The 26,042-nt window shown below is 42.9% G+C and overlaps 1 protein-coding gene across 2 annotated transcripts in view; it reads left to right on the top strand.

Moving 5' to 3' along the window:
• CALU (calumenin) overlaps positions 1-26,042 on the top strand; it is a 450,302-nt gene that overhangs the window by 368,480 nt on the left and 55,780 nt on the right. For both annotated transcript variants that reach the window (XM_044088629.1, XM_044088627.1), the window contains exon 6: positions 16,175-16,374. In XM_044088629.1, the coding sequence (XP_043944564.1) occupies positions 16,175-16,374 (200 nt within the window). The remainder of the gene's footprint in view (positions 1-16,174; positions 16,375-26,042) is intronic.

Genomic DNA, 26,042 nt, shown 5'->3' on the forward strand with positions numbered 1-26,042 from the left:
AAAAAAAAGTGGTAATAGTTGCATTTTTTTCTCCTTGGTGACTAACTTTACTGTTTTCAGTATGGCGAATAAGGCTCTGGCTGGGTTTAAAAAAAAATCTTAAGTGTGGACATAAGCGCCACTTCTCAGATCACACTTTGTGTCTACTACTTAGGACTGCTTCACTTTCAAAAAGATTCCTTAATTTGCCATAGGTTCAACCCCAGCATTTTGGTGGAGTGCAAAAACAGCCTTTTGCCATCTTTTGGAGAGGCTATGTCTGGAGATAAATCTCCAAAAACCAAACCAAAACATTCCAAGTCCTTGTTTCCCAAGTCACCATCTTCTGCTTCGGAATCATCAAAGAAAAGGACTCGCAAAGATCCAATTTCACCCTCGGATCCAAAAAAAGCTGAAAATGTCTGATCTGACTCCTTTGGATTCGAAGAAGCAAACATTTACTGATCCAGCCTTCTCAGATCCCACACAATCCAAGTCTGATCTGACTGTTGTTGGTCCATAAACGCATTATTTTTCCAATGACTCTGTATTCACCTTTGCTGGATCCAGTACCTTCCAGGGTACCATCCCCATTTCTGGATAGTCCCAGGTCCCCTTTGGTGTTTTCCACTCGTTCTTCCAGAAGTGTCTCCGAGGAAGATGTGGAAAGAGTGGTGAGGAAGATCCTGTCAGTGCAGGGGCAGATGGGTGGTGGCTGGCCCCTATCCCTCTGGGTCAGGTCGTCCGTTTTTCTGTTACACCCCCACTACAGCTTCATCCTCCGACTTCTTCAGGTGTTTAGTCTCTGGATCCTTCTGGTTTGGATCCAAGGATTGCTTTATTCTTGGATCTGAAGTTTTCTCTGAGTGCTCTGATTCAGTCAGATCCAGAGAGCTCTGTGAGCGAAGTCTCCCTATCAGATCTGAGGTGTAGCAGTAGGCTGTTGGAGCAGTCTTTGCATCTCAGAGCCTCTGCACTGAATAACTTGGCTCTGTCTTCCACATCGGGGAGGGTTGCCCTCTGAGCAAGGAAAGGCTGCGGTCCAGAAGCTGGACTTTTGGATCTGAGGTCTTCCCTTTCTCCAGGGCAGTCTGCCCCTGAGGCTGTGAAGTTTTCTCTGCCTCGGCAGAATGGAAGAGTCCATCTCCCTGGATCCCAAAGCTGCAAACTTAATGTCTGTGTTCAAAGCCTTACCAAGTCTCTCTACAGGGACAGGTCAGTACGAAGACCCCAGGCTTCTACACAGGGAAGCACCTAGATTCACCAGAGGAATCTATCACAGAGGATATTTATTTCAATGAAGGTGAAGGGTTTCCAGCATCACCTCCTGAAGATCTCATTTGGAGGAATCGTAGAAATCCTTAAGCAGAGAGGTAGCTGGATGCCCAACAACCTTTAATCCAAGGAGTCTGTATTCCTGGAGGTTTTTGGTACTGGATAGTGTACCTCCTAGGTGACTTCGTTGATGAGCTCTTTGAGTTGATCTCTCAGCAGGCGTGGAAGGAACCCGACACAATTGAGCTTGCATCTCCGAGACTAGGTAAGATTATGGCACCACCTGTAGGCAAGCAGTTTTAGGGAAAGGGGTGCCCATTGATGCCATGGTCATAACAGCATCCACCAAAAAGAAACTTGTCCAGGAGAGTTCCACTGTTCATCCCCCCCAGCAGGGGGTCTTGGGCAATGGGCAGATTTGAGAGGCATATCTATGCTTCAGCGACCTTGACTTCAAGGTCACTGAATTATTTGACACATTTCACAAGACTTCGGAGGGAATTAAGGAGCAGTCTAATTACCATCTCAGGAGCTGTTTCTGAAGAAATTGTCAGTTGTGGCTTTTCAGTTGGCTACCCTGCAATCCATTTCGAATTCTTCCATGAGACTGATTTTGCTTACAGTTCAAGGAACATCAAGGGCAGCAGGTTCAGGCATTTCCATTAGATATGCTTGTGTGATTTTTGCGGAGCCCTTAACGTCCTCCTTCGTCAGTACTCCCTTTGATGATGTTTGGCCCCAAAGTGAAGGGTGCACACTCCAGATGCAAAAAGGATGGAATGACCCTATCTGCTGTGGATGTATGTTTTTCAGCCTTTCAAAGATCCTTTTCTAAGAATCGAGGTGGTCGAAAGATGTGGTTCAGGAACTCTCGTGGGTCAATTCCAGGACACACCTTGACAAAGTTCCCCCAGAGGCAGAGGAGGGAACTCTAATGGGCGATGATGCCCCTGCGGCAGAGTTCTCCACAAAACCAGGGCTCCAGAGAATCTATCTTTGACAGACCTAGTAAGTCTGAGGTCATTTGACCCTACACCAGAGAGCCTGGCTAGACCTAACAAAATATAATTGGGTGCAGAGAATTATTTCTAGAGGTTGTATAATACCCTTCCCCTTCCTCCTCCAAACTCGAGAAAAATCCCAGATGTTCCCCCCAGTCAGAGAAAAAGCAGCAATCCAAATTCAAAAGCTGCTAGAAAAGTAATTGGTCCCACCAGACCAGATAAAATCCAAAACTTACTCCCAAAGAAAACCGGGAACTGGAGACCAATTTTGGATCTCAGCAATTTCACAAGTCAGTTCAACAAACCACGTTTTGGATGGTCACATTTAGTCCATTCTCCCATTTCTGGACAAGGATGACTGTGATCAATAAATCTTCAGGATGCACACTATCCTATAAAGATGAACAGACCATCTAGAAGTTATTCCAGCTTCCTGCTGGGAGCCAGACATTACCAGTTCAGAGTTATGCCCTTTGGACTGACCATAGACCCCAGGATGCTTACCAAATGCATGGCAGCAGTAGCTGCTCACTTGAGCCTGCAAGGATTCCAGGTGTTTCCTTATCTAGACTGGCTCACTTCCTCTCCAACCAGGCATCAACTGATAAGGGCTAGAAATCAGGTTCTTCAGACCTGCTGTCTTCTGGGGATAACCATAAACTATTAAAAGTCTCTAGAGCCAACTCTGTCTGTAATTCATAGGCGTGATTCTCCACACAGTCAACCATAGTTTCACTGTTGCCCTCTAGTTCAGACCATAAGATCACAAGTCAGAAATGATAAGCTGCTGTACCAAGATTTCAGCCTGCCTGGTCCTTCAGGCTCTCTGGGTTCAATGGCAGCGGCAATAACATTAGTACCTTTAGCCAGATTTTACATGAGAATACGTCCCTGGATGCTAGCCACACAATGGTCAATACTTTACCAGCCCATGTCTTTCCAGATGAGAATCTCTCAGACATGCAAGAGAGATCTCAAGTGGTGGATTCGATCAGACCAGGTTCTACAAGGCCATCCATTTTTCCCCCTCAGCCCAAGGCCATAGTGACCATGGATGCTTCCCAGCTTTGGTGAGGGCTTTTTCTGGGGAGAATTGTCCAAGGCACTTGGCTCCCCACAGAGGCTAACTTGCATATCAATGTCCTAGAGATGAGAGCAGCGCTTTTAGCATTGCAGGCATTCCAGAATCCTCTCCCTTTGGAGAGTACTGCAGTTAAGACATGTCAGTTGCGTGGTACATCAATGAGCAAGGAGGGACCAGATCCTGCCCCTTGTTTTGAGAGTTCGAGTGTGGCAGTGGGAACCACTTTCTCCTAGCAATGCATATTCTGGGGAGATCCAGTGCAATAGAAAAGTAACTGAGCAGGTGCATTCTTCTAACTCACAAATGGTCCCTCAACAAGAACGTCATTGAAATAATTTTCCATCAATGGGACCAGCCTTGCTGCATTCTTTTTGCCTCCTCAGTAAGCAACAAATGCAGCAGCTACTTTGCCTTAATCCCCCCCACGGGGGAAATCACTGCGGGATGTTCTTCAGGATTGCTCCTTAGTCTACTTTTTTTTTTTTTTTCCACTGATACTGCTAATTCCGAAATTCCTTCAGAAAGCTGCCATCTTGAAGAGCAAAGTCATTCTCATTGCACTTTACTGACCTGGACAAATTTGATTCCCTTTCCTTTGACCTCACTTGCTTCACCAACCTTGGATTCTGGATCCAACTCCAGATCCTCCTGTCTCATCTGAAGGCCATGATTCATCTAAACATAACCAATCTCACACTGATTACCTGGCTTCTCCAGTTCCATTAATAGCCAGACAACTTATGCTTCCTTCACCTGTTCGTTATGTACTCTTCATCTTCCCATAAGCCTTCTGCTAGAAAGCTCTATTCCAGCAAATGGAAAAGGTTTGTTCACTGGGCTCATCTAAATAATAGTGAACCCTTTTCAGCCTCTGTGTACAGCGAATTGCTTTAAAGCTGCAGAAGGTACTCCAGCAGTTGAAGGCTACAGTGCCTTCCACATATTTAGATGAACAGCGGTATAGACAGGGGCTAAAGCTGGAGGTTTCTTTATCTATGTTCGCAGCAAATACTACTCTAGGGTGGTTAAATGGGATGATGCCATGAAATTCATCCATGTCCAAGTTTCCATAGACATGGTTTCTTACCATGGCCTGGCCAGCTATAGGGCACCTTGTATGACCTATGGAGCTCTCCGTTCCTATCTAGACTTAGAGGTGTTCACCATCCAACCAAATACCCTATTCATGGGGAGACATTACCTGCCCGTCTGTAGATTTGGAAACGTACACTCTCAACTCACAGGCACAACATTTCCTGATCTTTGTCCACATAAACAGAGTATCAAACTACTTGGACCTAGTACTCACCAGTATGGGATGTCCTGGAGGTGCTCGCTAAGGCTAGAAACACTGCTTCAGTGGCCCCTGCCGGTATTGGCAGCTGCCTCATATGTCGCCTAAAACATGATCTAGCAGGACCACTTCAGGCACTAGACGTACAGTCTCAAAACAAAGGTGCCAGGTGAATAGAGGGTTGCAGTGATCCTCCCTGTGCATAAGGGTGGTCTGTCAACTGACCCAGGAACAACAGACCCATCAGTCTGACCAGTCTAGTCTGCAAAGCCATGGCACTAATCATGGAAATGATCAACAGAGGACATTGGCAACCTATAGCCATAGGACCCATCCCAGTTTGGCCTTAAAGGAAGGTCTGAAGCACTTAACCTGGTAAGAGTGCTCGCGATTGTAGTCATGGTTATGGAGGAGGAAAAAGCAGTGCATACTGCCTACCTTGACCTGGCCAAGGTATTCAGTATAATACCCCATAATGGTATTTACAAATTTTCAGAACTAGGCATAAATCCCTGTATAACTTGCTGGATTGCCAGCTGGCTCACAGACTAGACCCAAGAAGTCAGGATTGGTGAGACCACCTCCATCTAGACACCGGTCTCCGACAGAGTACCTCAGGGCACCATGTTGGGCCCAGTACTGTTTGTCATCTACTTCTCAGAAGTCAGGGCGGATGTCAAAGGCCTCCAACTTACCAAGTTTGCAGATGACTGAAAATTAGGAACTATCCTAGACTTCCCCTATGACACCCACGTCCTACAAGAGGGTCTAAAGCAAAGGAGTGGTGGGCAAGCCATGGATTAAAACTCTATGTAAAAAAAGTGTATAATGGTGCCCTTTGGGAAGTTGTCCACTCAACTAGATAGCAAGGGAGCTGGGGACGTATGTAGACAGTAATCTGGCATTGGACTGACATAGCCAAGATAGTAAAAAAATCATTCTAGGTCACCCAACTCAAGCAAGGGTATGTCATCCACGTCCAAGGAAGTAATATAGCTCTATTCAGCCCATATCAGACCCATCAGTGGTGAATACAGTACTCCCTTTGGCATGTACCTAAGCAGGCACTTGCAACAGTTGGAGCGCCCTCAAAAGGTTCCTCACTAGGAGAATACAGGGTATGAAACACCTACCCTACACGGATGGTCTTAAGGTCCTATCTCTGTACTCGCTTTCCTACAGGTTACTGAGAGGTAATCTATGCCTAGCATGTAAGGCATAGTCTCCAGCTGTGATGGATCTCTTGCACATACCAGAAACACTAGATCGAAGTACCTAAAATTTGCCTGCAACATAAAGATCCCCATGCTAGGGAAAAAGCTCCCCATGTATTTGAAGTAGAGTTAATCTCTGACCCTATTCAAAAGAAACTTTCCATCATTGGATGGGAAATCGCAAACTCACTCCCAGTCTGTGGGTTTCTTATGGATAGAGGTTGACAATGAGGTAAATTTAATTCTCAGGTGTCATGTTAGGGGATATGTTAGCTATGTCTCTAATTGACACAGGTAACATGTAAATGGTTAATCTCCCAGGCCCATGCTTACACTTATCAAGGGTAGCAGAACTTGTCAGTGATTTGGGATGCATGGCTAGGCTTAAAAAGGCCCTTGTGGTAGTTAGCCTAGTAAACACCTGTTGAACCTATAGCATTCTTGAATTTAAGGGGCAGTTTATCAACCATTAAAGTTCAATTAGAAGCTATATCAAATTTTCACATTGGTTTTGATGGTTCCTCTGTCTCCTCTCATAAATTTAAGCAAATCTTTCTTGAAAGGCACTCTTCTAAGACTTTCTTTTAGAGATCCAGCTCCTCCATGGGACCTGAATCTGGTATTGCAGGCTGTTACTAAATCCTCCTTTTTACCAGCAGTACATGTGACCTTGAATATCTTTCCTGGAAGACCATCTTTCTGGTAGCTGTTACCTCTGCCAGATGAATTTGCGATTTGAGCCTTGTCCTCTAAACCACCATACTTGATTTTTCACAAGGATAGAGTTACACTATGGACTAATGCTTCCTTTCTTCCTAAGGTGGTGTCAGAATCTAATCTCAAGCAATCCATTGATTTGCCAGTATCCTTTCCTAAGTTTGCTAACAAGGGTGAATACATGTTACATTATTGGATGTCCACAGACCATTACATTTCTACCTGCATTGAACAAAAGACATCAGAAAATCTGAGCAGTTGTTTCATTCACAGAAGTAACATTGGGAAAAGCATTTGCCAAAGTCACTTTGTCTCCATGGTTAACTGACCTGTATTTCATTTGTTTATAACAAATTGGACATTACTCTACCAAAACTCTTATGAGCCCATTCACTAGATCCATGGCTCCTCAGCGTTTCAGTCCATAATGTCCATGGATGATGTATGCGCAGCAGCAACGTGGACTACTTCCCATACCTTTGTTACTCATTACAATTTGGGTCTGGTCTCCAGAGGCGGAGCATCAATTTGGCTCAGTGGTGCTCAGGAATATCCTTCCTAGAGTCAACTCTGGATTTTAAGTAGCCGGGGACTGTGTCCCATCACTTGAGGATAGAATGAAAATTGACAGCATCAGATAAAGAAGTTATGTGCTCACCGTAACGTTCCATCTATGTTCATTTTCATTCTTCAACACCTCTCCCAACAACCTGTGTCCTTAAACTTCTGGAAGAATGAGTGGTTACGTGACATTTCTGTTCTCTGTTAAGCTCCAGATATAGCATTCTCCATTACTGAATATGAATATGCCTTTCTACTAAAGTCAGCAAACAAGATCTGAGGTAATTGGGATTGGTGCATTGTGGGTAAGGGAGAAGCTCATGAGTTCTTGGTCGTTGTGAGCTTTAGCAACGCTAGTCAGATCTGAGGGATAGGATCTGGACCCATTAGTTGAATGAAAATGGACAACACACATATGGAACTTTGAGTACTTATTTTCTTTTTTTTTTTTACTTGTATAAATGTATGATTGCCTATGCCATTTTAATAAAGATGTTTTCTATTTTCTTTTTTTTTTTTTTTTAAATCTATTTCCAATCCAAAAAGGCCTGATCATATCTAAAGATCCTTGGGAACCAGGTGTACTTCTAGTAAAGACAGGCAGCACCATGGTACGTAAACAAGTAAGGAGGGATGACTCACTCTTACCCTGTTTGTCACCTAGCCATGGATCTTTAGAAAACTTCAAAACTTCCTAGGTCTGCACCTCATGGCTCAGTACCTACCAAGAGAAAGGAATCAGCTGGCAGATCACCTATGCAGGAGCCTGTCAGACCTTCATGAGTGGGGCAGTTGCATTGGGAATCTTTTCTCATTGTATCCAGAGAATGGAGTGTGCCAGAGATGAGCCTTTTTGGCACTGAAGAAAACTTAATTGGAAATGTTTTGTTAAAAGGCCAAAATCAAGTTGTTCTGGTGTATGGATGCCTTCTTCCCATGGAGCAGGTCTATTCATCTGTGCTTTCCTCCAATAGCCTTACTTCCCAGGGTATTACTGAAAATAAGGGAAGAGGTTTAAGGGTTTATTCTAGTAGCCCCATATTGGCCAAAGCAGGACTGGTATTCCCTAATGCTCAGTCTCCAAGAAGGAACCATGGCTGCTGCCCCAACAAGGGGACCTGTTGACAGAACGAGCACCATCATACACCCCAACCTAAGCGCACTCAAATTAACAGTTTGGATGATATTTTGACACCCTGGTTGGGAATATCCCTTGACACAGTTCCTGGACATTCTGAAAGAAGCCTGGAGACCTAGTACACGACAATCTTGCTCTACTAAATGGAAGAAATTTACTATATGGTGCAGACAAAAGGGACAGAACCCTCTTCACTCGACAGTTCTTCTGATCCTCTCATATTTTACCAAAGGGCTGATGTTCTTCATCTCACATTGCTGCAGTCCTTACACTTGGGTAGTCCGCTGTCCTCGGTCGGCCCGAATATCAAAGTATAAGGCTGACGTCGGTCAAGGCGCATTAGACTGACATCAGGACGTCAGGGTACAAATGCGCATGACAGACGTCATATCCTCAGTCTTTTTTGCCGCATGGTCCGATGCAGAAGCAGCGTTGCAAGTGCCGTTCGGCGTTCTGAAATTTTTCGAATTCGGAGTTTCAGACCGAGTCAAAGTTGGCTAAGTACCCGTTGGGGAATATTTTAGTTTTTCTTGCCTCAGTGGTTTACCGGATGTCAGAAAAAGTGAATAACTGTATTTCTTGTGGGAAACAGATACCGCATAGAGATTATCATACTTTGTGTATTCCTTGTTTAGGGCCTGAGCACGACGTTGTTGGGTGTCGCTTTTGTGCTAGATTCAATAAGCGCACTATTAAGAGAAGGTTTGATTGTGCCAGGTTAGTCTTCGGGAAGCGGTGCAATTATAATATGCCGTCGGATGCTCCGACGCCCGCTTCTTCGAAGAAGCGCAAGGACAAAGCAGCTAAGCCTAGGCAAGAAGAGCCGTCCGTACCAGACACCGGTTCTTTAGAGGTGTCGGTGGAGCCGGGGGTTCCGCCGGAGGTTTCTCTGGAGTCCCAGGGGGAGACTTTGTTATTGCAGGATGTGGCCTCTCAGGAGGCAGGTCAGGCTGAAGGGGCGTCTCAGGTTACTGTACTCCCCTCCCTTCCTAGGGTGGTTAGGCCCTCTCCTTCTGTTTCCAAGGCTTCTCCCAGAGGCAGGCCAGGTTTTAGCTTCAGTTGGTGTCACCCCTAGTTCTTCAGGATCTGTGCCCAAGAAGCATATGCTTAAAATGGCAGAAGATTTGATTACTTTGATTAGAGGTTCCTTGCCCCCTCCTGATAAGAGACCTAGGGTGGAACCTGAGTTGGGGAGTTTTGAGCAGGCTTCGGATGTTTCAGAGTCTTCGGCTGAAGACTTGCAGGAGTATTCTCCTTATTCTGATTCTGATGTGGATGATTCTACTCCTTCTGCTTCTCCTCCTGAGGATTTTTCTTTTTCAGAGACTCTTCATTCCATGAGGGAGCATTTTAAGTGGGAAGGTCAGGACTTCTCTGATTCCAGGAAAAGGCTTAGGGAATTTTTGTTTTTACCCCAGCATAGGCCTTTGGCTATACCTCCTGTTCTGGATGTTGTGGAATATGTGTTTGCAGAGGCTTCTCTTAATCCTGATTCTTTGCCTCCTGCTCCTGTTAAACCGGATAGGTATTACAGGGTGCCTGAAGCTCATAAATATCTTTTAAGAGTCCTAGGGCGGACCCAGAAACTGTTAGTCAAGGGCCTAAGGGTGTCAAGGCTTCTGTTGTAAAAAATCCGGTTCCTCCAGATAAAGAGGCCAGGGCTTTGGATAGATTGGGAAAGAAAGTCTATACTTCTTCCACCTTAGCTATGAGGGCTTTGAATTGCCAGTTTCACATGTTGAAATACCAAAACTATCTACTTTCTCAATTGAAGTCTAAGGTAGATGCTCTGGCGGAAGGTATTGAGTGTAAGGAATTACAGGATTTGGTACATGTTTCTGAACAGGTGGGTAAGCATTCCTTGCAATGTGGTTTTGATGCTGTACAGGCCTCGTCTAGGGTGGCTGCCACTGGGTCAGTTCTTCGCAGGCACGCCTGGCTGAGGGATCAGAATTTATCTGACCATGTTAAGACAAGGATTTTAGATGCTCCTTTACAGTCTGATGTGTTTGGCTCACCTGTGGAGGCAGTCTTAAAGAAAATGGAAGACAAGGCTAAGTCTATGCAGACTGTTAAAGATTTTTTGCAGGTTCAGCCTCCAAAGTTTAGTAGGAATTGGCCTACCAGGGGGTGGACGTATCCTTCTTATGATTCCCAGTCTAGGGGTAGATCTAGACGTGGTAGGGGCAGAGCTCAGGGCGCTTTCAGGCCTAGAACAGGGAGTTCACCTGCACAGTCTTCGGGTGAGGGCAGGGGTCAGTCCTTTTGTAAACAGGCCCAATGACCTACCTTTTCAGCTGCCAGAGCCTTCTCGTCTGGCAGCACCTTTGGGAGGAAGGTTGGCACTTTTCAAGGAAAATTGGAGTTTAATTACCCAAGACAGATGGGTATTGGATATCATACACAGAGGTTACAGGTTTTATTTCCATACCTTGCCTCCTTTCAAAAGCATGCCAGACGTTCCTCCTCAACAAAGAATAGAGGCTCACAAACAAATTTCTCTGCTACTTCAGATAGGGGCCATACAGCCGGTCCCTCTGCCAGAAGTGGGCCTAGGATTTTATTCTCGCCTGTTCCTAGTACCAAAGAAGGGGAACACGTGGAGACCAATTTTGGATTTATCTATCCTCAACACTTATCTGGACATTCCCAAGTTCAAAATGTTGACGTTACAACAGCTTTTACCTCTGCTGGGCAAAGATCACTGCATGGTGACTCTGGATCTCAAGGAGGCTTACCTTCATGTTCCTATCAGACTAAGTTGCAGGAAGTATCTGCGTTTTCGGGCTGGAACTTTTCATTATCAGTTCTCTGCATTGCCCTTTGGCTTATCTACTGCGTCCAGAGTGTTTACAAAAGTTCTGGCTCCAGTGATAGCTTTCTTCAGGCTAAAAGGAATACAGATTTATCCTTATTTGGACGATTGCCTGATTCTGGCTCAAGAAAGGGACGAACTTCTTCATCTGCAATATGTGATAGCAGTGCTAAGATGCCTGGGGTATTCTGTGAACGAAATAAAGTCCAGTCTAGTACCCTCTCAGGACATGTGCTTTCTGGGTGTAAGACTGAATACAGCATCCCAGATGGCCTTTTTGACCCCGGACAAACAAAAGAATCTTTCCCTTTACTTCCATCAATTGTCTCATCAGTCCACGCTGACTGCAAAGACAGTCCTTCAAGCCTTGGGGTTCATGGCATCTTGTATTCTGGTGCTTCCCAATGCCAAACTGCATATGAGGAAGCTACAATGGTATCTCAAAAATGTATGGACACAGCACTGCCAGGATATGGACACTATCATTCAGATAATACCTTGCATTCAAAAGGAATTTTTGTGGTGGGCTCAGGAATGTCACCTAAACAAGGGACTCTGTGTGACCCTGCCAGAGGCGAGTCAGATTCTAACGACAGATGCCTCAGACAAAGCTTGGGGAGCTCATCTTAATGGAAAGTGGATACAAGACACGTGGCCTGCCAGACTACAACATCTACATATCAACTTGAAGGAGATGTTAGCAGTCCAATTTGCATTAATAGCTTTCAAGGATTTACTTCTCCCAGGGCAGGTGTTGATTCTAACAGACAACACAACTGTCATGTGGTACATCAACAAGCAAGGGGGAACACATTCTTATCCTCTATGCAGGCAAGCAATGATTTTGTGGGAGACTGCTCTCAGTTTACAGCTACATCTTCAGGCAAGGTTTCTGCCGGAGCACAGAACTCCTTAGCAGATGCGTTGAGCAGGCAATTATGGATCCCCACGAGTGGAAATTGGATCCTCATGTATTTCAGAAATTGACAGTGTCATGGGGAACTCCAGACATAGATCTGTTCGCTTCTCCACTAAACTACCAGCTGCCAAAGTTTTGCACAAAAAGGTTTCATCCCACAGCCTGGAAAGTGGATGCTCTTTCTTTCAATTGGAACAATCTTCATGTGTATGCCTTTCCACCTCTGCCTCTCCTCCCAAAGGTACTCCTAAAGGTCAGACAGGACAAGCCAAGGATGATTTTAATAGCTCCAGATTGGCCTCGACAGCATTGGTACCCTTTACTGAGAAGTCTGGTACGGGAGCCTCCATGGCCTTTGCCTTCGATTCCACTCCTGCTGTCTCAGGAGAACAGTCATTTACTCAATGTCAGACTTCACTCTCTTCATCTAACAGCCTGGCATATTCTGTTTTGAACCCTGGAGGGTCTCGACTTCCACAACAAGTTTTGAATGTTATTTTGGAAGCCAGAAGGCCTAGTACAAGGAAAGTGTACGCAGATAAATGGAAGAGATTTTTATTTTGGAGTGCAGCAAAGGAATTTGATGTTTCTGAGCCTAATTTAAGTGTGGCTCTTCAATATCTTACTGAGTTACTGGACAAAGGTTTGTCCTTCTCTTCTATTAAGGTTCATGCTGCAGCAATTTCAGCTCACTATGACTGTGACCCACCATTGTTTTCTCATCCTTTGTTCAAGCAATTTCTTAGAGGGGCAAAGAATATAAGACCCCCACGTAGAGCTCCTACTCCTGCTTGGGATCTCAATTTTGTGTTGGAGAAACTTACTCTACAACCTTTTGAGCCTGCAGCTACTGCCGAGTTGAAATATTTATCATGGAAGACTGCTTTTTTGTTGGCCATTACCTCTGCAAGAAGGGTTTCTGAATTACAGGCCCTTATGTCAGTTGAGCCTTTCTTGATTTTCCATAAGGATAGGGTATCTTTGCGTACTAATCCTTCCTTTATGCCTAAAGTGGTTTCTAGTGTGGCTTTAAACCAAACTATTCATCTGCCTACTTTTTATGCAAATCCTCAAAATAAAGGGGAAAAGATTTTGCACACTTTAGATGTACACAGGCAGTTGCGATATTATTTGAGCAGAACTAAAGGGTTCAGGCAGTCTCAGCAGTTATTTGTTTCTTTTGCTTTGGGTTCTCAGGGCAAGCCTGTGTCAAAACAAACTATTTCTAAGTGGATTGGGTTTTGCATTGCTTTCTGTTATTCCCATCATGGTAAGGAGATTCCAGCTGGGATTAGGCCTCATTCCACTAGGGCTACTGCCACTTCGACAGCTTTTTTAAGGGGGGGTGGCAACTAAGGATATTTTGGAGGCAGCTGCTTGGAGTTCAGTGCATACTTTCTCTAAGCATTATCACCTTCCACTTTACTCTAAATCTAGGGCTGGTTTTGCCACTGCTATTTTACAGGGCATTTTGGCAGCTCCTGCTGCTTTATAGGTTTGCCATCCTCCCTTACCTCTGCTTTGGGATTCTACCCAAGTGTAAGGACTGCAGCAATGTGAGATGAAGAACATAGTACAGTTTTGTACCTACCATAAATGTAGATGTTCGAAGATCCGCATTGCTGCAGTCCAATTTACCCTCCCTCCTTCCCCTCTGTAGTTAGAGGCGGTTGTGTGGGTTGGGTTGTAAATATTGTGTATATTATATATATTGTACATATTATTAGGGCAAGGGTGGTTGGTTGGTTGTTTGCTGTCTTTTGGTTTTGACCTTTCTTTTTAGGGTCTTCTGACATCTGGGGCAAGAAAAGACTGAGGATATGACGTCGGTCATGCGCATTTGTACCCTGACGTCCTGATGTCAGTCTAATGCGCCTTGACCGACGTCAGCCTTATACTTTGATATTCGGGCCGACCGAGGACAGCGGACTACCCAAGTGTAAGGACTGCAGCAATGTGGATCTTCGAACATCTACATTTATGGTAGGTACAAAACTGTACTTTTCTTTCCTGTATTCAGATTCATACTTCAGCCTATCTGCCCACTCAACCCCCTCTCTTTTCCCACCCACTCATGAAAACTGTTTCTGAAAGGGGTTATTCACATTAGACCCCTGAGAAGTTTCTGCTCCTCTGTGGGATCTGTTTCATAAGCTCTCCCTCTCCCCTTTACAGCCAGCTGCCTCCACAGACCTAAGTTCTTGACCTGGAAAACTGCCTTTTTGCTAGCCATTACTTCAGCTAGGAGTATCAGAACTTCAGGCCCTTGTGTATAGAACGTTTCCTCATATTCCTCTCTGAATGTCTTAGAACCCAACCCGTACTTTTTGCTTAGTGGTTCCAGAGATTTCTTTGCACCAGACCATCTGTCTACCTACCTTCTTTCCTAACCCTCAAAATAAGGAGGAAAGTCTGTTGCTACCTAGACGGAACAAAAACTTTTCAGAAAATCTGAAGAGCTTTTCCTAGCCTTTGCTTGCAACTTTGAAGGAAGACCAGTTTATAAACAGTTTCCAAATAGATCTCCCACTACATTTTGTTTTGGTGCAGCTACTATGGAAAAAAAGCCCACAGATTCTTAGATCCACCAGGGCTAATGTTATGTCTACTGCCTTTCTAAGGATGGCCACTAAGGGCATTTTGGAAGCAGCCACTTGGTCCTCTGTGCATACCTCCACCAAATACGATCACCCACCAACCTTTTCCAAGTCTTGAGCTAGGTTTAGCACTGCAGTTTTGTAGGGGGATCCTATCCTCTCCATAAAATTCTTCATCCACCATTTATCACATTGAGTCATCCCATCAGTTAGGACTGCAACAGTGAAAGCCAGACTATCGTACAGTTGTGCAAACTTACTATAAATGTTGATGTATTGTGTAAACTTACTGTAAATGTCGATGTATTGTGTAAACTTACTGTAAATGTCGATGTATTGTTAAACGTACTGTAAATGTCAATGTTTGAGTGCATTCACTATTGCAGTATTCTTTCCCTCCCTCTTCCCCACTTAATCCAAAGGTTGGGGGGGAGCATTGTCCTCTCTAGATCCAGGTTGTTCTCCCCCCCCCCCCCCCCCTGTTTGGAATAGGCTCAAGGTTGCACATTGTAATATTCTGGGCCAAGAACCTTAACCTAACCTTCGGGCTTAGCTAGGGACGCCTTTCTGTGCCTTTTAGACATTATTGTGGGTTGGCTTTCTTGATTCTTGCCAGTAGTTAATTTCTCAGTTTGGGATTCTTCCTTACAAGTAAACTACTGTGCAAGGGTTCCAGCGATGGATACTTAACTGATCTGCGAGGAAGCGTTTTTTTTTTTTTTTTTTTTTACAGTGAGCACTTATCCTCCCACCACCCCTTGTCCAGACAGCCTCTGTCCCGCAGCTGTACATGGGATTCCCCCTGTTGAGATGGACAAGTATAGTTTATTCTTTTGTTTTGTATTTTGTGTCCTGTCTTGCAGGTAATGCTGTCAGTAGAAAGGGGCCCGAGTGAGTAACACAAGGGCTGGGTGCAGTGTAGTATGATTCATAATGCCATGGCTACACCAGTAGATAGCATGTGCACCCCAAGCATGGGAATGGGGGAAAATTTAGAAGTACAGAGTCTGATGAAATCAGAAGAGGAAATCCAAAAAATGATCACCTGCAGGATTTTTACACACAAGCTGTGATATTATACTGTTTACATAGGGTGCATGATCATCCTGGACTTTACTGTTTACATAGGGTGCATGATCATCCTGGACTTCATATTTGCTTGTACAAGTCTGCGTTTTTTTTTGCAGCAAGTTTGCTTCTGTTGTATAAATGAGCTGCTGTCCAGAATATTTCCCATATTCAGAAGTGTATTTGTTAAAAGATGGTCTATCATGTTTTCTCCCACAGTATTTGTCAGTAGAAGACTAAGAGGAAGTACAGTGCAAGGACCTGGACAGATAATACTTTGAAAAGAAATCTTAAAGCAGCATAATATCACGATCCCTGTTTCACGTATAGCCTTTGTCCAGTTTCTTAAAACAGATTTGTCTTTTAAGGTTGGGGGTGCTTCTTAAGGAGTTTAGCACATGCTGCTAGCTTTTCCGACATGCGGGGAGACACTCTTACTCGCACGTCACCTTGTACAAGTCTGCATTTGTGTTCTGACCAGCTACCGATTAGCTTTTCTCTTTCCCCAGGTGACATGTACAGTCATGACAAGGATGCTGAAGAGCCAGAATGGGTCAAGACTGAGCGTGAGCAGTTTGTAGAGTTCAGAGACAAAAACCATGATGGAAAAATGGACAAGGAGGAAACTAAAGACTGGATCCTGCCTTCAGACTATGATCATGCTGAAGCTGAAGCTCGCCACCTAGTATATGAATCTGATCAGAACAAGGTGAGAATTTAATGCATATACCTTTTTTAGCTATACATTGCACTTGCTGACCTGTGAAATCATATATGGACTAAGCCCCAACATGACTACTGTCTAACCTATTACAGGTTTCTCTACATAGATCTTTCTGTAATTCCAAGGATACTTTGTCAGGTGCTTGAATTTTTTAAAAAAATGGTCATTCCCACAATTTTTTTTGTATGACTAAAGGTATTCGTCATCTACAGTTGATGAGATTCTTAGGGCTATTTGAACACGCTAGTTGCCTTTTAAGTACCTAACCTTTGATCATTTTTGTGATGTTTAAAAGTGGTGAAGAGTTTTAATGTTTGTTTTATCTTTCAGCTTCATAAAATTTTAACAAATTTGAAGCAATATCCTTGCATCCGTTATAAAGTCCTCATATATAGTGGACTTTATTCTGCCCATAGTGGCTGACCAGTTACTATCTAGCATGTTTAACAGTTCAAGTATAAAACCTTTGACATCTGAACTCAGCCCAGAAGTATGGGTTACATTTCATTTTTTAACTTCAAGATGTTCTTCATATTGGTCACTGCTGCAGTAGCCTTAGCTATAGGTTTGTATCCTGTATAGGATACAACAGCCAGCCAGCTTCAGGTCACCTTGTACATACCCAGTCAGCTCGACGTGAACCAACTAAAACGATGTCTTTAGGCACAGAGCCCTTCAGAGTTTCCTGCTGTTGAAAAGTACGCTCCTCTAAGGCTTTCTAGGATTGACAGTTGACATGTGCTGTTCCTTTGCTAGGCAGATAAGTTCCCTTTGGGGGAAAAACTTCTGTTAATTCATTTAATTAACATTTGATTACTGGGAAAGTCTGACTGGGTAGGAGCCCATTTTCAGCGGAGGCTCAGGAGGGAAAACTCCAAAGTTTTACAAAACATTTTAAGAATAAGTTTACAGTCTTTAAAAATAACCACAGTTTAAATATAACAAATTAGACACAACAAGAAAACTGAGTAAGAAAGAATTCAAGTTATATGACAATGATGTAATAGAAGCAAACAGTGGATAACTGCAAACAACCCACCAGATAAATGCTCCGTCATACAGAGTAGTAGAAAAAGTATTTAAGATATCAACTGCTATAACGAAGCAACCAGGCAATCCACAAACAGTTGAAAAACGTAAAAAAGCTGTTTTATTGCAGGTATAAAATGAGTGCTTTTGCTAAGTAGCTTCTTCAGATCAAAACGCATTTCAAATGATCCCAACTGCTTATATAAGATTTCAAATATTTTGAACCAATCTCAGAAATGATCTAATCAATTAATTCTACTTAAAGCGACATCAGAATAAAACATTTACATATAAGAAGTAAAGTTTCCTTATCTAAAAACAGACTTCCAAACCTTAGCAATACACAATAATTATAAATTATATATATATATATACTTATAAAAAACAAATAAATATGCAAATATGCATACATATATAAAAATGTATATAAATTCATATAGACTCGTATTACTTAATATTTCTATGCTTTCTTAATAAGGGTTTAATTGAGGCCCTTTTGTTAAGGCCATTGCCTCTGCTCTAAGAATAATTATCCAATTGTTTTCCCTATACGCTGTATGATTCCTAATGTCACCTTCACGAGCACTTGGGACAATAACCTCTAGTGCTCTGAAAGTGTGCATCTCCACATCGAGTCACATGCTTGGCCAGGGCATTGTGATCAGAATGTTTTCTGATGTGATAGACATGTTCCCTGATTTTGTCCCTGAATGTTCTATTTGTTTTGCCAACATAAAAAGATTGGCAAACTTGACATTCAGCTAAATATATTAAGTTAGAAGTTTTGCATGTGGCATCAGCACATAAATTCCTTGTGGCGATCGGGATGAGCAAACTTATCAGAAGTGTTAATATAACTACAAAAATTAAAACTCCCACCGGGATACATAAGGCCTCTGTTACTATTACATTCCCTTATGTTATTCACCAGCCAAGACTCCTTGCCCAACATGGGAAGAAGTTGCTGGAGGGGTCAGCATTTTGAATTTTGGAACAATGAGGTATGTGTTCAGTGCGGACAAGTCGAGAATAGGTCTCCATTAATTTCCTTTTCTTGGTACAAGGAATAGTCTGGAGTAAAATCCTTGGCCTTGTTCCATAGATGGTACCTTTTCTATTGCTCTCATCCTTAGTAAGTTGATAATTTTAGAGCCTCTGTTTTTTGGCTTGGTGGAAGGTTTGGCATTCCTCTCTTTTTTGGTAGAGTATGGAAGTGAAACCTGTAGCCCTTGTCTATTATTTGTAAAGTCCATTTGTCTCCTGTAATGCAGTGCCAGTTGTCTGAAAGTAAGGCTAGCTTTCTGCCCAAGGGTGCTTCCAGTTGTTCCCTGGTAGGCGGAATCAGAGCCAAGTCATTGTGTCTGTCCTGTGGAAGTGGTTGTAGTCGTAGCTGTGGCAGCACTTCTCTGGTTGGCGGGTTGCCACTGACTACCCCTGTAGGCACCCCTAGATTAACCTCTGCCTCTTGGGCGTCTATTTCTGCCTCTCTGTGCTCTGGAGGTGTCTGGAAAGGACCAATTCTTCGAAGGCCAATTTCTGCTAAACCTCGGTGGCTGGACCTGCAAAAAAATCCTTGACTGTTTGGACAGATTTTGCTTTTTCTTCCACTTTCTTTAGAACCTCCTGTGCAGGGGAGCCAAACAAACTTTGTTTCTCCATAGGAGCATCTAGGAGTTTTGACTTAACATGGTCTGGTAAGGATTGCTCTTTTAACCAGGCATGCCTTCGAATCACTGCTCCAGTCATAGCTGATCTAAAAAAGAAGCCTCCAGTGCATCATAGCCACATTTTAAAAAATGATTACTGACCTGCTGAGAGTTATGTACCAAATCCTGAAGGGACTTACGGTCTATAGGTTCAGGAGAGGACAGTTTTTTATTTAGCTGGTCTAACAAAAATTCCTGGTACTGAATCATGTGAAATTGACAGTTTAAGGCCCTGGCCGAAAGAGTAGTAGATGTATAAACCTTTTTACCCCATCTCTCTAATGCTCTAGATTCCCTTTCAGAGGGAAGAGGGTTTTTGGCAGAGGCAGCTGCAACACCTTTAGGGCCCTGAGAAATGGTTTCTGGGTCTGCAACATGAGCCTTATACAAGTGGTAGTGAGTGTCCGGGACCCTGTAATATCTGTCAGGTTTGGCAGGGGCCGGAGGGAGAGAATCAGAGGCAGTACTGGCATCATTATATGCATCATCAACAACTGATAGTACAGGAGGTATGGCTAAAGGCCTATGCTGTGGTAAATGTAAAAAAGTCCTTAGCCTTTTCCTTGAATCTGAAAAATCCTGGCCCTGCCATTGGAAGTGTTCCCTCATAGAGTGTAGGGTTTCCCCAAAAGAAAATTCTTCAGGAGGGGAAGCAGAAGGAATGGAGTCTTCTGCATCAGAATCCTCATAAGGTGAATATGGGCCTTCCTGATGGTCAGAAATATCTGAGCCATCGGAGGAATAGTCTGTAGAGAGAGGTTCAGGGGGTTCAGTCCTAGGCCTCTTATCTGGAGGAGGTTGAGAGGCCCTGTCTGGGTGAGGTTGGGATCCCCTGATCAAGGAAATAAGATCCTCAGCCAGGCTGAGAATCTGAACTAGAGGTAGGCCTGTGAGAGGGGGCTTTTGTAGGCAAAGTCTTAGAAATTTTGGCTGCTTTAGCCCTGGAAAAAGCCTTGATAGACATAGAAGCAGGGGGTCTAGCAGCCCCACGTGCAGGAGTAGAGATGTCTAAAGGGATAGTGTCTGACAAATCCTGGGTGCCTGCTTCTGCAGCAGTAATTTCTGTAGCCGATTCAGCCATGGCCTATGTGGCCTCGGTTATTGGTGGCATGCTTTCGGCCAAAGGGAGAACCGAGGACTCTGTTCCAGCCGAAACCGAGACACTCGCGGTTGGCCTAACCGTGGTTTCAGCCAAAACCGCGGGCCGCGAGTGTCGGTCCTTTTCCTTGTGCTTTTTAGCTAATTGTGTAGTCGGAGTCTCCGACAGCATTTTATATGCAAAAGCGGGACCAAAAAGCTCTTCGGCAAACTCCGACGTCCAAGCTTCCATCGGTTGAAGGAAGCACAGGCTAGACAAGCTGATACGTCGTGGTCTGCGCCTAAGCAAGGAAGGCAGTAAGAGTGGAAATCCTTATGAGGTATTTGTTTCCCACAAGTTAAACAATTATTTACTTTGTCTGACATCAGCTGAGGCAAGAAAGAGTCCCCAACGGGGTACTTAGCTTTTTTAGAAGTCTTCGGTAGTAGAAATCTCTGGATCTGACCGACCGGCACTTGCGAACAGCTTCTGCTTCGGGCACCACGCGGCAAGAAAGACTGAGGAAAATGGCGTCGGCTGATGCCTTTATACCCCAGCAGCTGTGACGTCGGGTGAAGTGCGACATCAGCCGAGGCCAGACCCAGACTTTGGAATCCGGCCGACCGAAGGGCTGCCTGAGGCAGGACAACCCATATGTTAGGACTGCAGATGCATACCTATCGGACATCTACATTTATGGTAGGTACAAAACTGTACTTTCTTACTGTTCTTATACAGAAAGCAAGGTCTTTCACCAATGATCTTTTTTTATATCTTCGTCCAATTGTAAAATGGGCCAATTCTTACTGAATATTTCAGCTATCTGTTTATTACCTGAAGTATAAAACAATGGGACTTTAATGGAAGCGTACATATCCAAACTACTGTTATATATATTCTCCTTCATTGGACCAAAATAATGTCCTGCTATGCCTTCACGTAAAGTAGGAATGTCATGTATACTATTAAGAATTTCATTCTCCCTGCTTTGTTTGCTCATCCTGATCTCCACAAGGAATTTATGTGCTGATGCCACATGCAAAACTTCTAACTTGATATATTTAGCTGAATGTCAAGTTTGCCAATCTTTTTATGTTGGCAAAACAAATAGAACATTCAGGGACAGAATCGGGGAACATGTCTATCATATCAGAAAACATTCTGATCACAATTCCCTGGCCAAGCATGTGACTATGTGGAGAAACACACTTTCACTTTCAGAGCACTAGAGGTTATTGTCCCAAGTGCTCATGAAGGTGACATTAGGAATCCTACAGCGTAAAGGGAAAACAACTGGCTAATTATTCTTAGAGCAGACAGAGGCAGTGGCCTTAACGAAAGGGCCTCAAACCCTTATTAAGAAAGCATAGAAATATTAAGTAATGAGTCTATATGAATGTAGATACATTTTTATGTATGTATATTTGTTTTTTATAAGTATATATAGATATAATTTATTTTATAATGTGTATTGCTAAGGTTTGGAAGTCTGTTTTTAGATACAAGAAAACTTTATTTCTTATATGGAAATATTTTATTCTGATGTCGCTTTAAGTAGAATTAATTGATTAGATCATTTCTGTGATTGGTTCAGAATATTTGAAATCTTATAAGCAGTTGGGATTATTTGAAATGTGTTTTGATCTGAAGAAGCTACTTGGCGAAAGCGCTCATCATTTTATACCTGCAGTAAAACAGCTTTTTTACGTTTTTCAACTGTTTTGTGGACTGCCTGGTTGCTTCGTTATAGCAGTTTATATCTTAAATGATGTAATAGAAGTTGTAGCCAGTTTATAGAGAAATAAAAGCTAAATTAGTATAATACAAACAGGAATAGCAAAATTAAATGAGAAAAGCAGGCTTATGGTATATTTAGAGATAAAGCCAGGGGAGAGAAATTGATAGAATTTAAGGAAGTGAGTTAAGAAGGGATAGTAAGGAGTTGAGGTATGAAAGGTATTTGTGCATGTTTAGGGCTGTAGTGTTGAGCAAGAACAGAGCCTGCTTTTGGCTTGGTTTATATATAAAGGTGCTCTGAAAAACCTTCCTGTTCAGGAATGTTATTTTAAAGCTAGGAGTTAAGCTAGGAGTTTGTGTCTTAACTGACTGTCACAAGACTACATTGTAATTTTAATAAGAGCTCTTTTTTTAAGTTGTTTAAAGTAACCGAAAGTCACTTTTTCTGTGGAAAATTTGTTCATTTTACTTTTTGAGGCTGGCAAAGTATGCTTTTTACTGTGCTGTTATGTGAGAGGGACTTCTTTTACCAGCATTTGCTGCTTATTTTCCCCAGGAAATGGGCACCTTTTTCAGCTTGACCATGGAACAAACTGTCTCCTTTTTCTAGCCACAAAAAGAAAAAGTTAAGCAAACGGCCTTTGCCACCACAGCAGGCTAGCAGTTTGCCTCAGCTGCAGGTACCTCAGACAATTCAGCTTTTACTCAGGATCCCTCTGGTGTAGCACTTGTGCATCAGGGGTCCCCTCGGGCAAGGGAGAGCCTCTGATGGCCCTGGGAGAGGGAACAGGGAAGGCTTCCCTGTTTTGCCAAGATATTGTTTCCATTCCTGTGGAAGCTGCTGCTGCAATTAATAGCATTGTTGGCCCAAGCATTTTTGTCAAAAAGAAACAGAAAAATAAACATCTATGTAATCCTTCTGAAATTTCTGTACACAGGAGTGGTTTACTGGGTCCGGGTCGGGCTTTAATGCAGGCTATTGATCCTCTTTATAAAGTAGTTTCTGGTAAAAGAAAGACTGATGCCTCTTTTCCTGAAGAGATTCAAGGTTTTGTATCTGGACAGGAAGATGATGGAACAGATACAAGATTTTCTCCTTGGATTTCTGATTCAGAGTCTGAGCGCAGCTCTGTTGTAGGGGTTTCCTCATTCTTTGACATTTTCCAGATTTTGGCTGTGTTTTCAGTGGGAGAAAAGTTTTCTCATTCCATTAGAAAATAAGCTGTTAAAGAATTTCACGAACCTTCACCCATTCCTCCAGTTCTGTCAGTTTTAGAAGATGTGTTCCTTGCAATTTTCCTGATAGTCAGCCAGCTGCCCCTAACAAGGCAGGTAAGATTGAGGAACTTTAAACATGTTAAAGTTTTTTTATACACTGTCAAATCTGACCTAGCAGCTTATATAACTTTAGTTAATCCTACTGCTGCTAAACATGTAGTTAAATCCAATCCTCCTCTTTCTGATAAGGATGGAAAGGTCACTGATAAGTGTGTGTGTGTGTGGGGGGGGTGCTTCTGTAACTTTGATTTTTCAGAGTTTTGAATGGTCAGGCTCCTGTGTTAAGTATTGTTGACTAATTGTGATTGTGAAAGTGGGACATTCTGACTGCAGTTTCTTCTTGAGGAAAATCTGCTTTAAATAATTTATCTAGTTCTATTGTACCAGTCTCTATTCATTGTTTACAGTGTGTATGACTGAGTTGATACTTCCAGGGCTATGGCCACTGGCACGGTTTTGAGGAGGTTTGCCTGGCTGAGTCTGTTATTTTTTTTTTTTTTTTTTTTTCACTTTTGAAAAGGTTGTTTTTGGCCCCTCTGCTGCAGAGGTGATCAAAGTTTGGAAGGAGTAAGTTGAAGGGAAATCGCAAAGATTTTTCAGTTTTCCAAGGAATTCACTAATCATAATCCAGTTTTGGCAAAAACACAAAATAGTCTCCACAAAATGCAGGTAAACCGACATTTAAGAAGAAATGGCAAGGGGCTTCTAAAAAGAGAAGTCTGTAATCTTCCAAAGCAAAGCACAGTCCCAACAAGTCCGAATGACTGTTCAACCGACCTTGCCCCCCCCCCCCCAACCTGTCAGCCCCATTACCCTTCCAGAAAGTTTGAATTCCCACTGTTGTCATAGTTAGTGATGGTGCCCAAATTCAAAATGTCACATCACAACCTGTTGCTACTACTTCCACATTCAAGTTTCTTGATAATACTGTATTTTAACGATGCTTATCACATGCCGGTTCATCCTAACATCGGGTATTAAGATTTTATTTGTCTGGATCACATCATCAGTTCTCTGCCTTACATGTTAAACTATCCACTGCAACAGGACTGCTGCCAATTGTTTAGCTCCAGTTATAGCCATTTCAGGCTACAGGGTATCCAAATTTTTCCATAGCTAGATGACTTGCATTGCTTGGTAGTCTTTTTTTCTTTTTTTTTTTTTTTTAAACTGTCAGGAATCTCAACTTTGAGAGATCTCTTGCACAATCTTTGACACCTTCTTGCAGGATTATGTTCTTGGGATGTCGGCTACACACTTAAGTTCAAAGAGCTTTTCTTCCACAGGAAAAAAAAAGTGTATCCAAATCTGTTTTTGTTTTCCACCCAGACTTTGATCACTGCAAGGAAACATTTCAGGATTTTGAGTCTCATGCCATCTGATTCTCATGATACCCCTGCCAAGATCCCACATGAGAATGATGTAATGGTATCTGGAGTCTCTCTGGTCCCAACACAAACCTCTTTAGTTTTTTCAAATACTAGTGCTGGTTGTTTTTTCAAATACCAGTGCTGGAGTTTCAGATGAGACCTCATTTGGTGGAGACATTAATAACCTTACATCTGGTTCTTATGTGTTCCCTCCCTGTTCCAAAGCAGTCTGTCACCACAGACATTTCAGACTTTACTTGGAGAGCAGTTTCTATAGGGAAGAAAATAAGGTGTATAGGACACCAAAGACAGATTAAAAAAACACAAGTATAAGAGATGCTTACCATTATCAGGGCACTCCACACTCTGAATCATCTTTGGTCCCTGGGACCTCTTCGGGTTACTACAGACTACCACAGTCATGTGGCACATCAACAGGCAAGGGGAAAACTAGATCATACCCCCTTTTTTGTAAGATAACCTTGTTAGATTGGGATGTAGTTTCACAGCATAATCTCATTTTACGGGCATCCTACATTCCATCAGATCAAAACTGTGTAGCAGATAAGCTCATCTAGACAAGGGCAGACTCTCACGAATGGAAACTATTTGTGGGGGGAATCTTCAAAGATTTGATCCATTTGTGGGGGTTCAAGTATAAACCTCACTGCCCCCTCTCTGAACAATAAATTGTGTTCTAGGATTTCATACAAGAAGGCCTAGAAAACTGATGCCTCTTCTTGGACAGGAATGTCTCTCTATGCTTTTCCACCCTTTCCACTAATATCTAGACTACATTATGGTGACTCCGCTCTGGCTAAGGTAACCTTGGTTCTCCCTTTGGAAATGACCAGGGGTAATTCCCAGAGGCTTCATCACAGACTAGATTTGCTCTCTCAAAACCAGGGATGTCTGATGCACCCTGATCAACTTCAGTGGACTGCCTGGATGATGCTGCCGTTTCAGCATGTGTGCCCATGGATCCTCGTGTTTCAATGCATTCTCATTTCAAAATGTTTTTGAAAAGGGTTTTGCATAAGAGTCCTCCATGAAGGACTTCAAGATGGCTGCACACTGAATAACGGTTTAATTTTGGCTCTCCTGGTGTGAAAACTCAGAAAAGAGGGCCAGTGAACTTGTCTTTTTGGGTAAAAGACTAGTAAGTGCATTTCCTGGATGCCAGCAAAAAAAGAAGTGAGAACATGAAAGAAAATCACAAATCGTGAGGAGAAAACTCTGGGAAGAATTCTGCAAATGTTCAGCAAAAAGTATTGTAAAACATAACTTCATTAATCTAGAGGGGAAAAATAAGTTGCGTGTACTCAGAGCCGATTAAAATAAGAGCATTTCAACTCAAATAAGGATGGAAAAATGGAAGAAGCTTTAAACAGATATTCAGACGAGGTAATAAAACTGCAAAAATCAGAGGTCGAAATGAACAAAATGCTGGCTGAG

Source organism: Protopterus annectens, chromosome 11.part0 (genome assembly GCF_019279795.1).
Source record: "Protopterus annectens isolate FY-2018-M chromosome 11.part0, PAN1.0, whole genome shotgun sequence".
NCBI classification, from domain to species: domain Eukaryota; kingdom Metazoa; phylum Chordata; order Ceratodontiformes; family Protopteridae; genus Protopterus; species Protopterus annectens.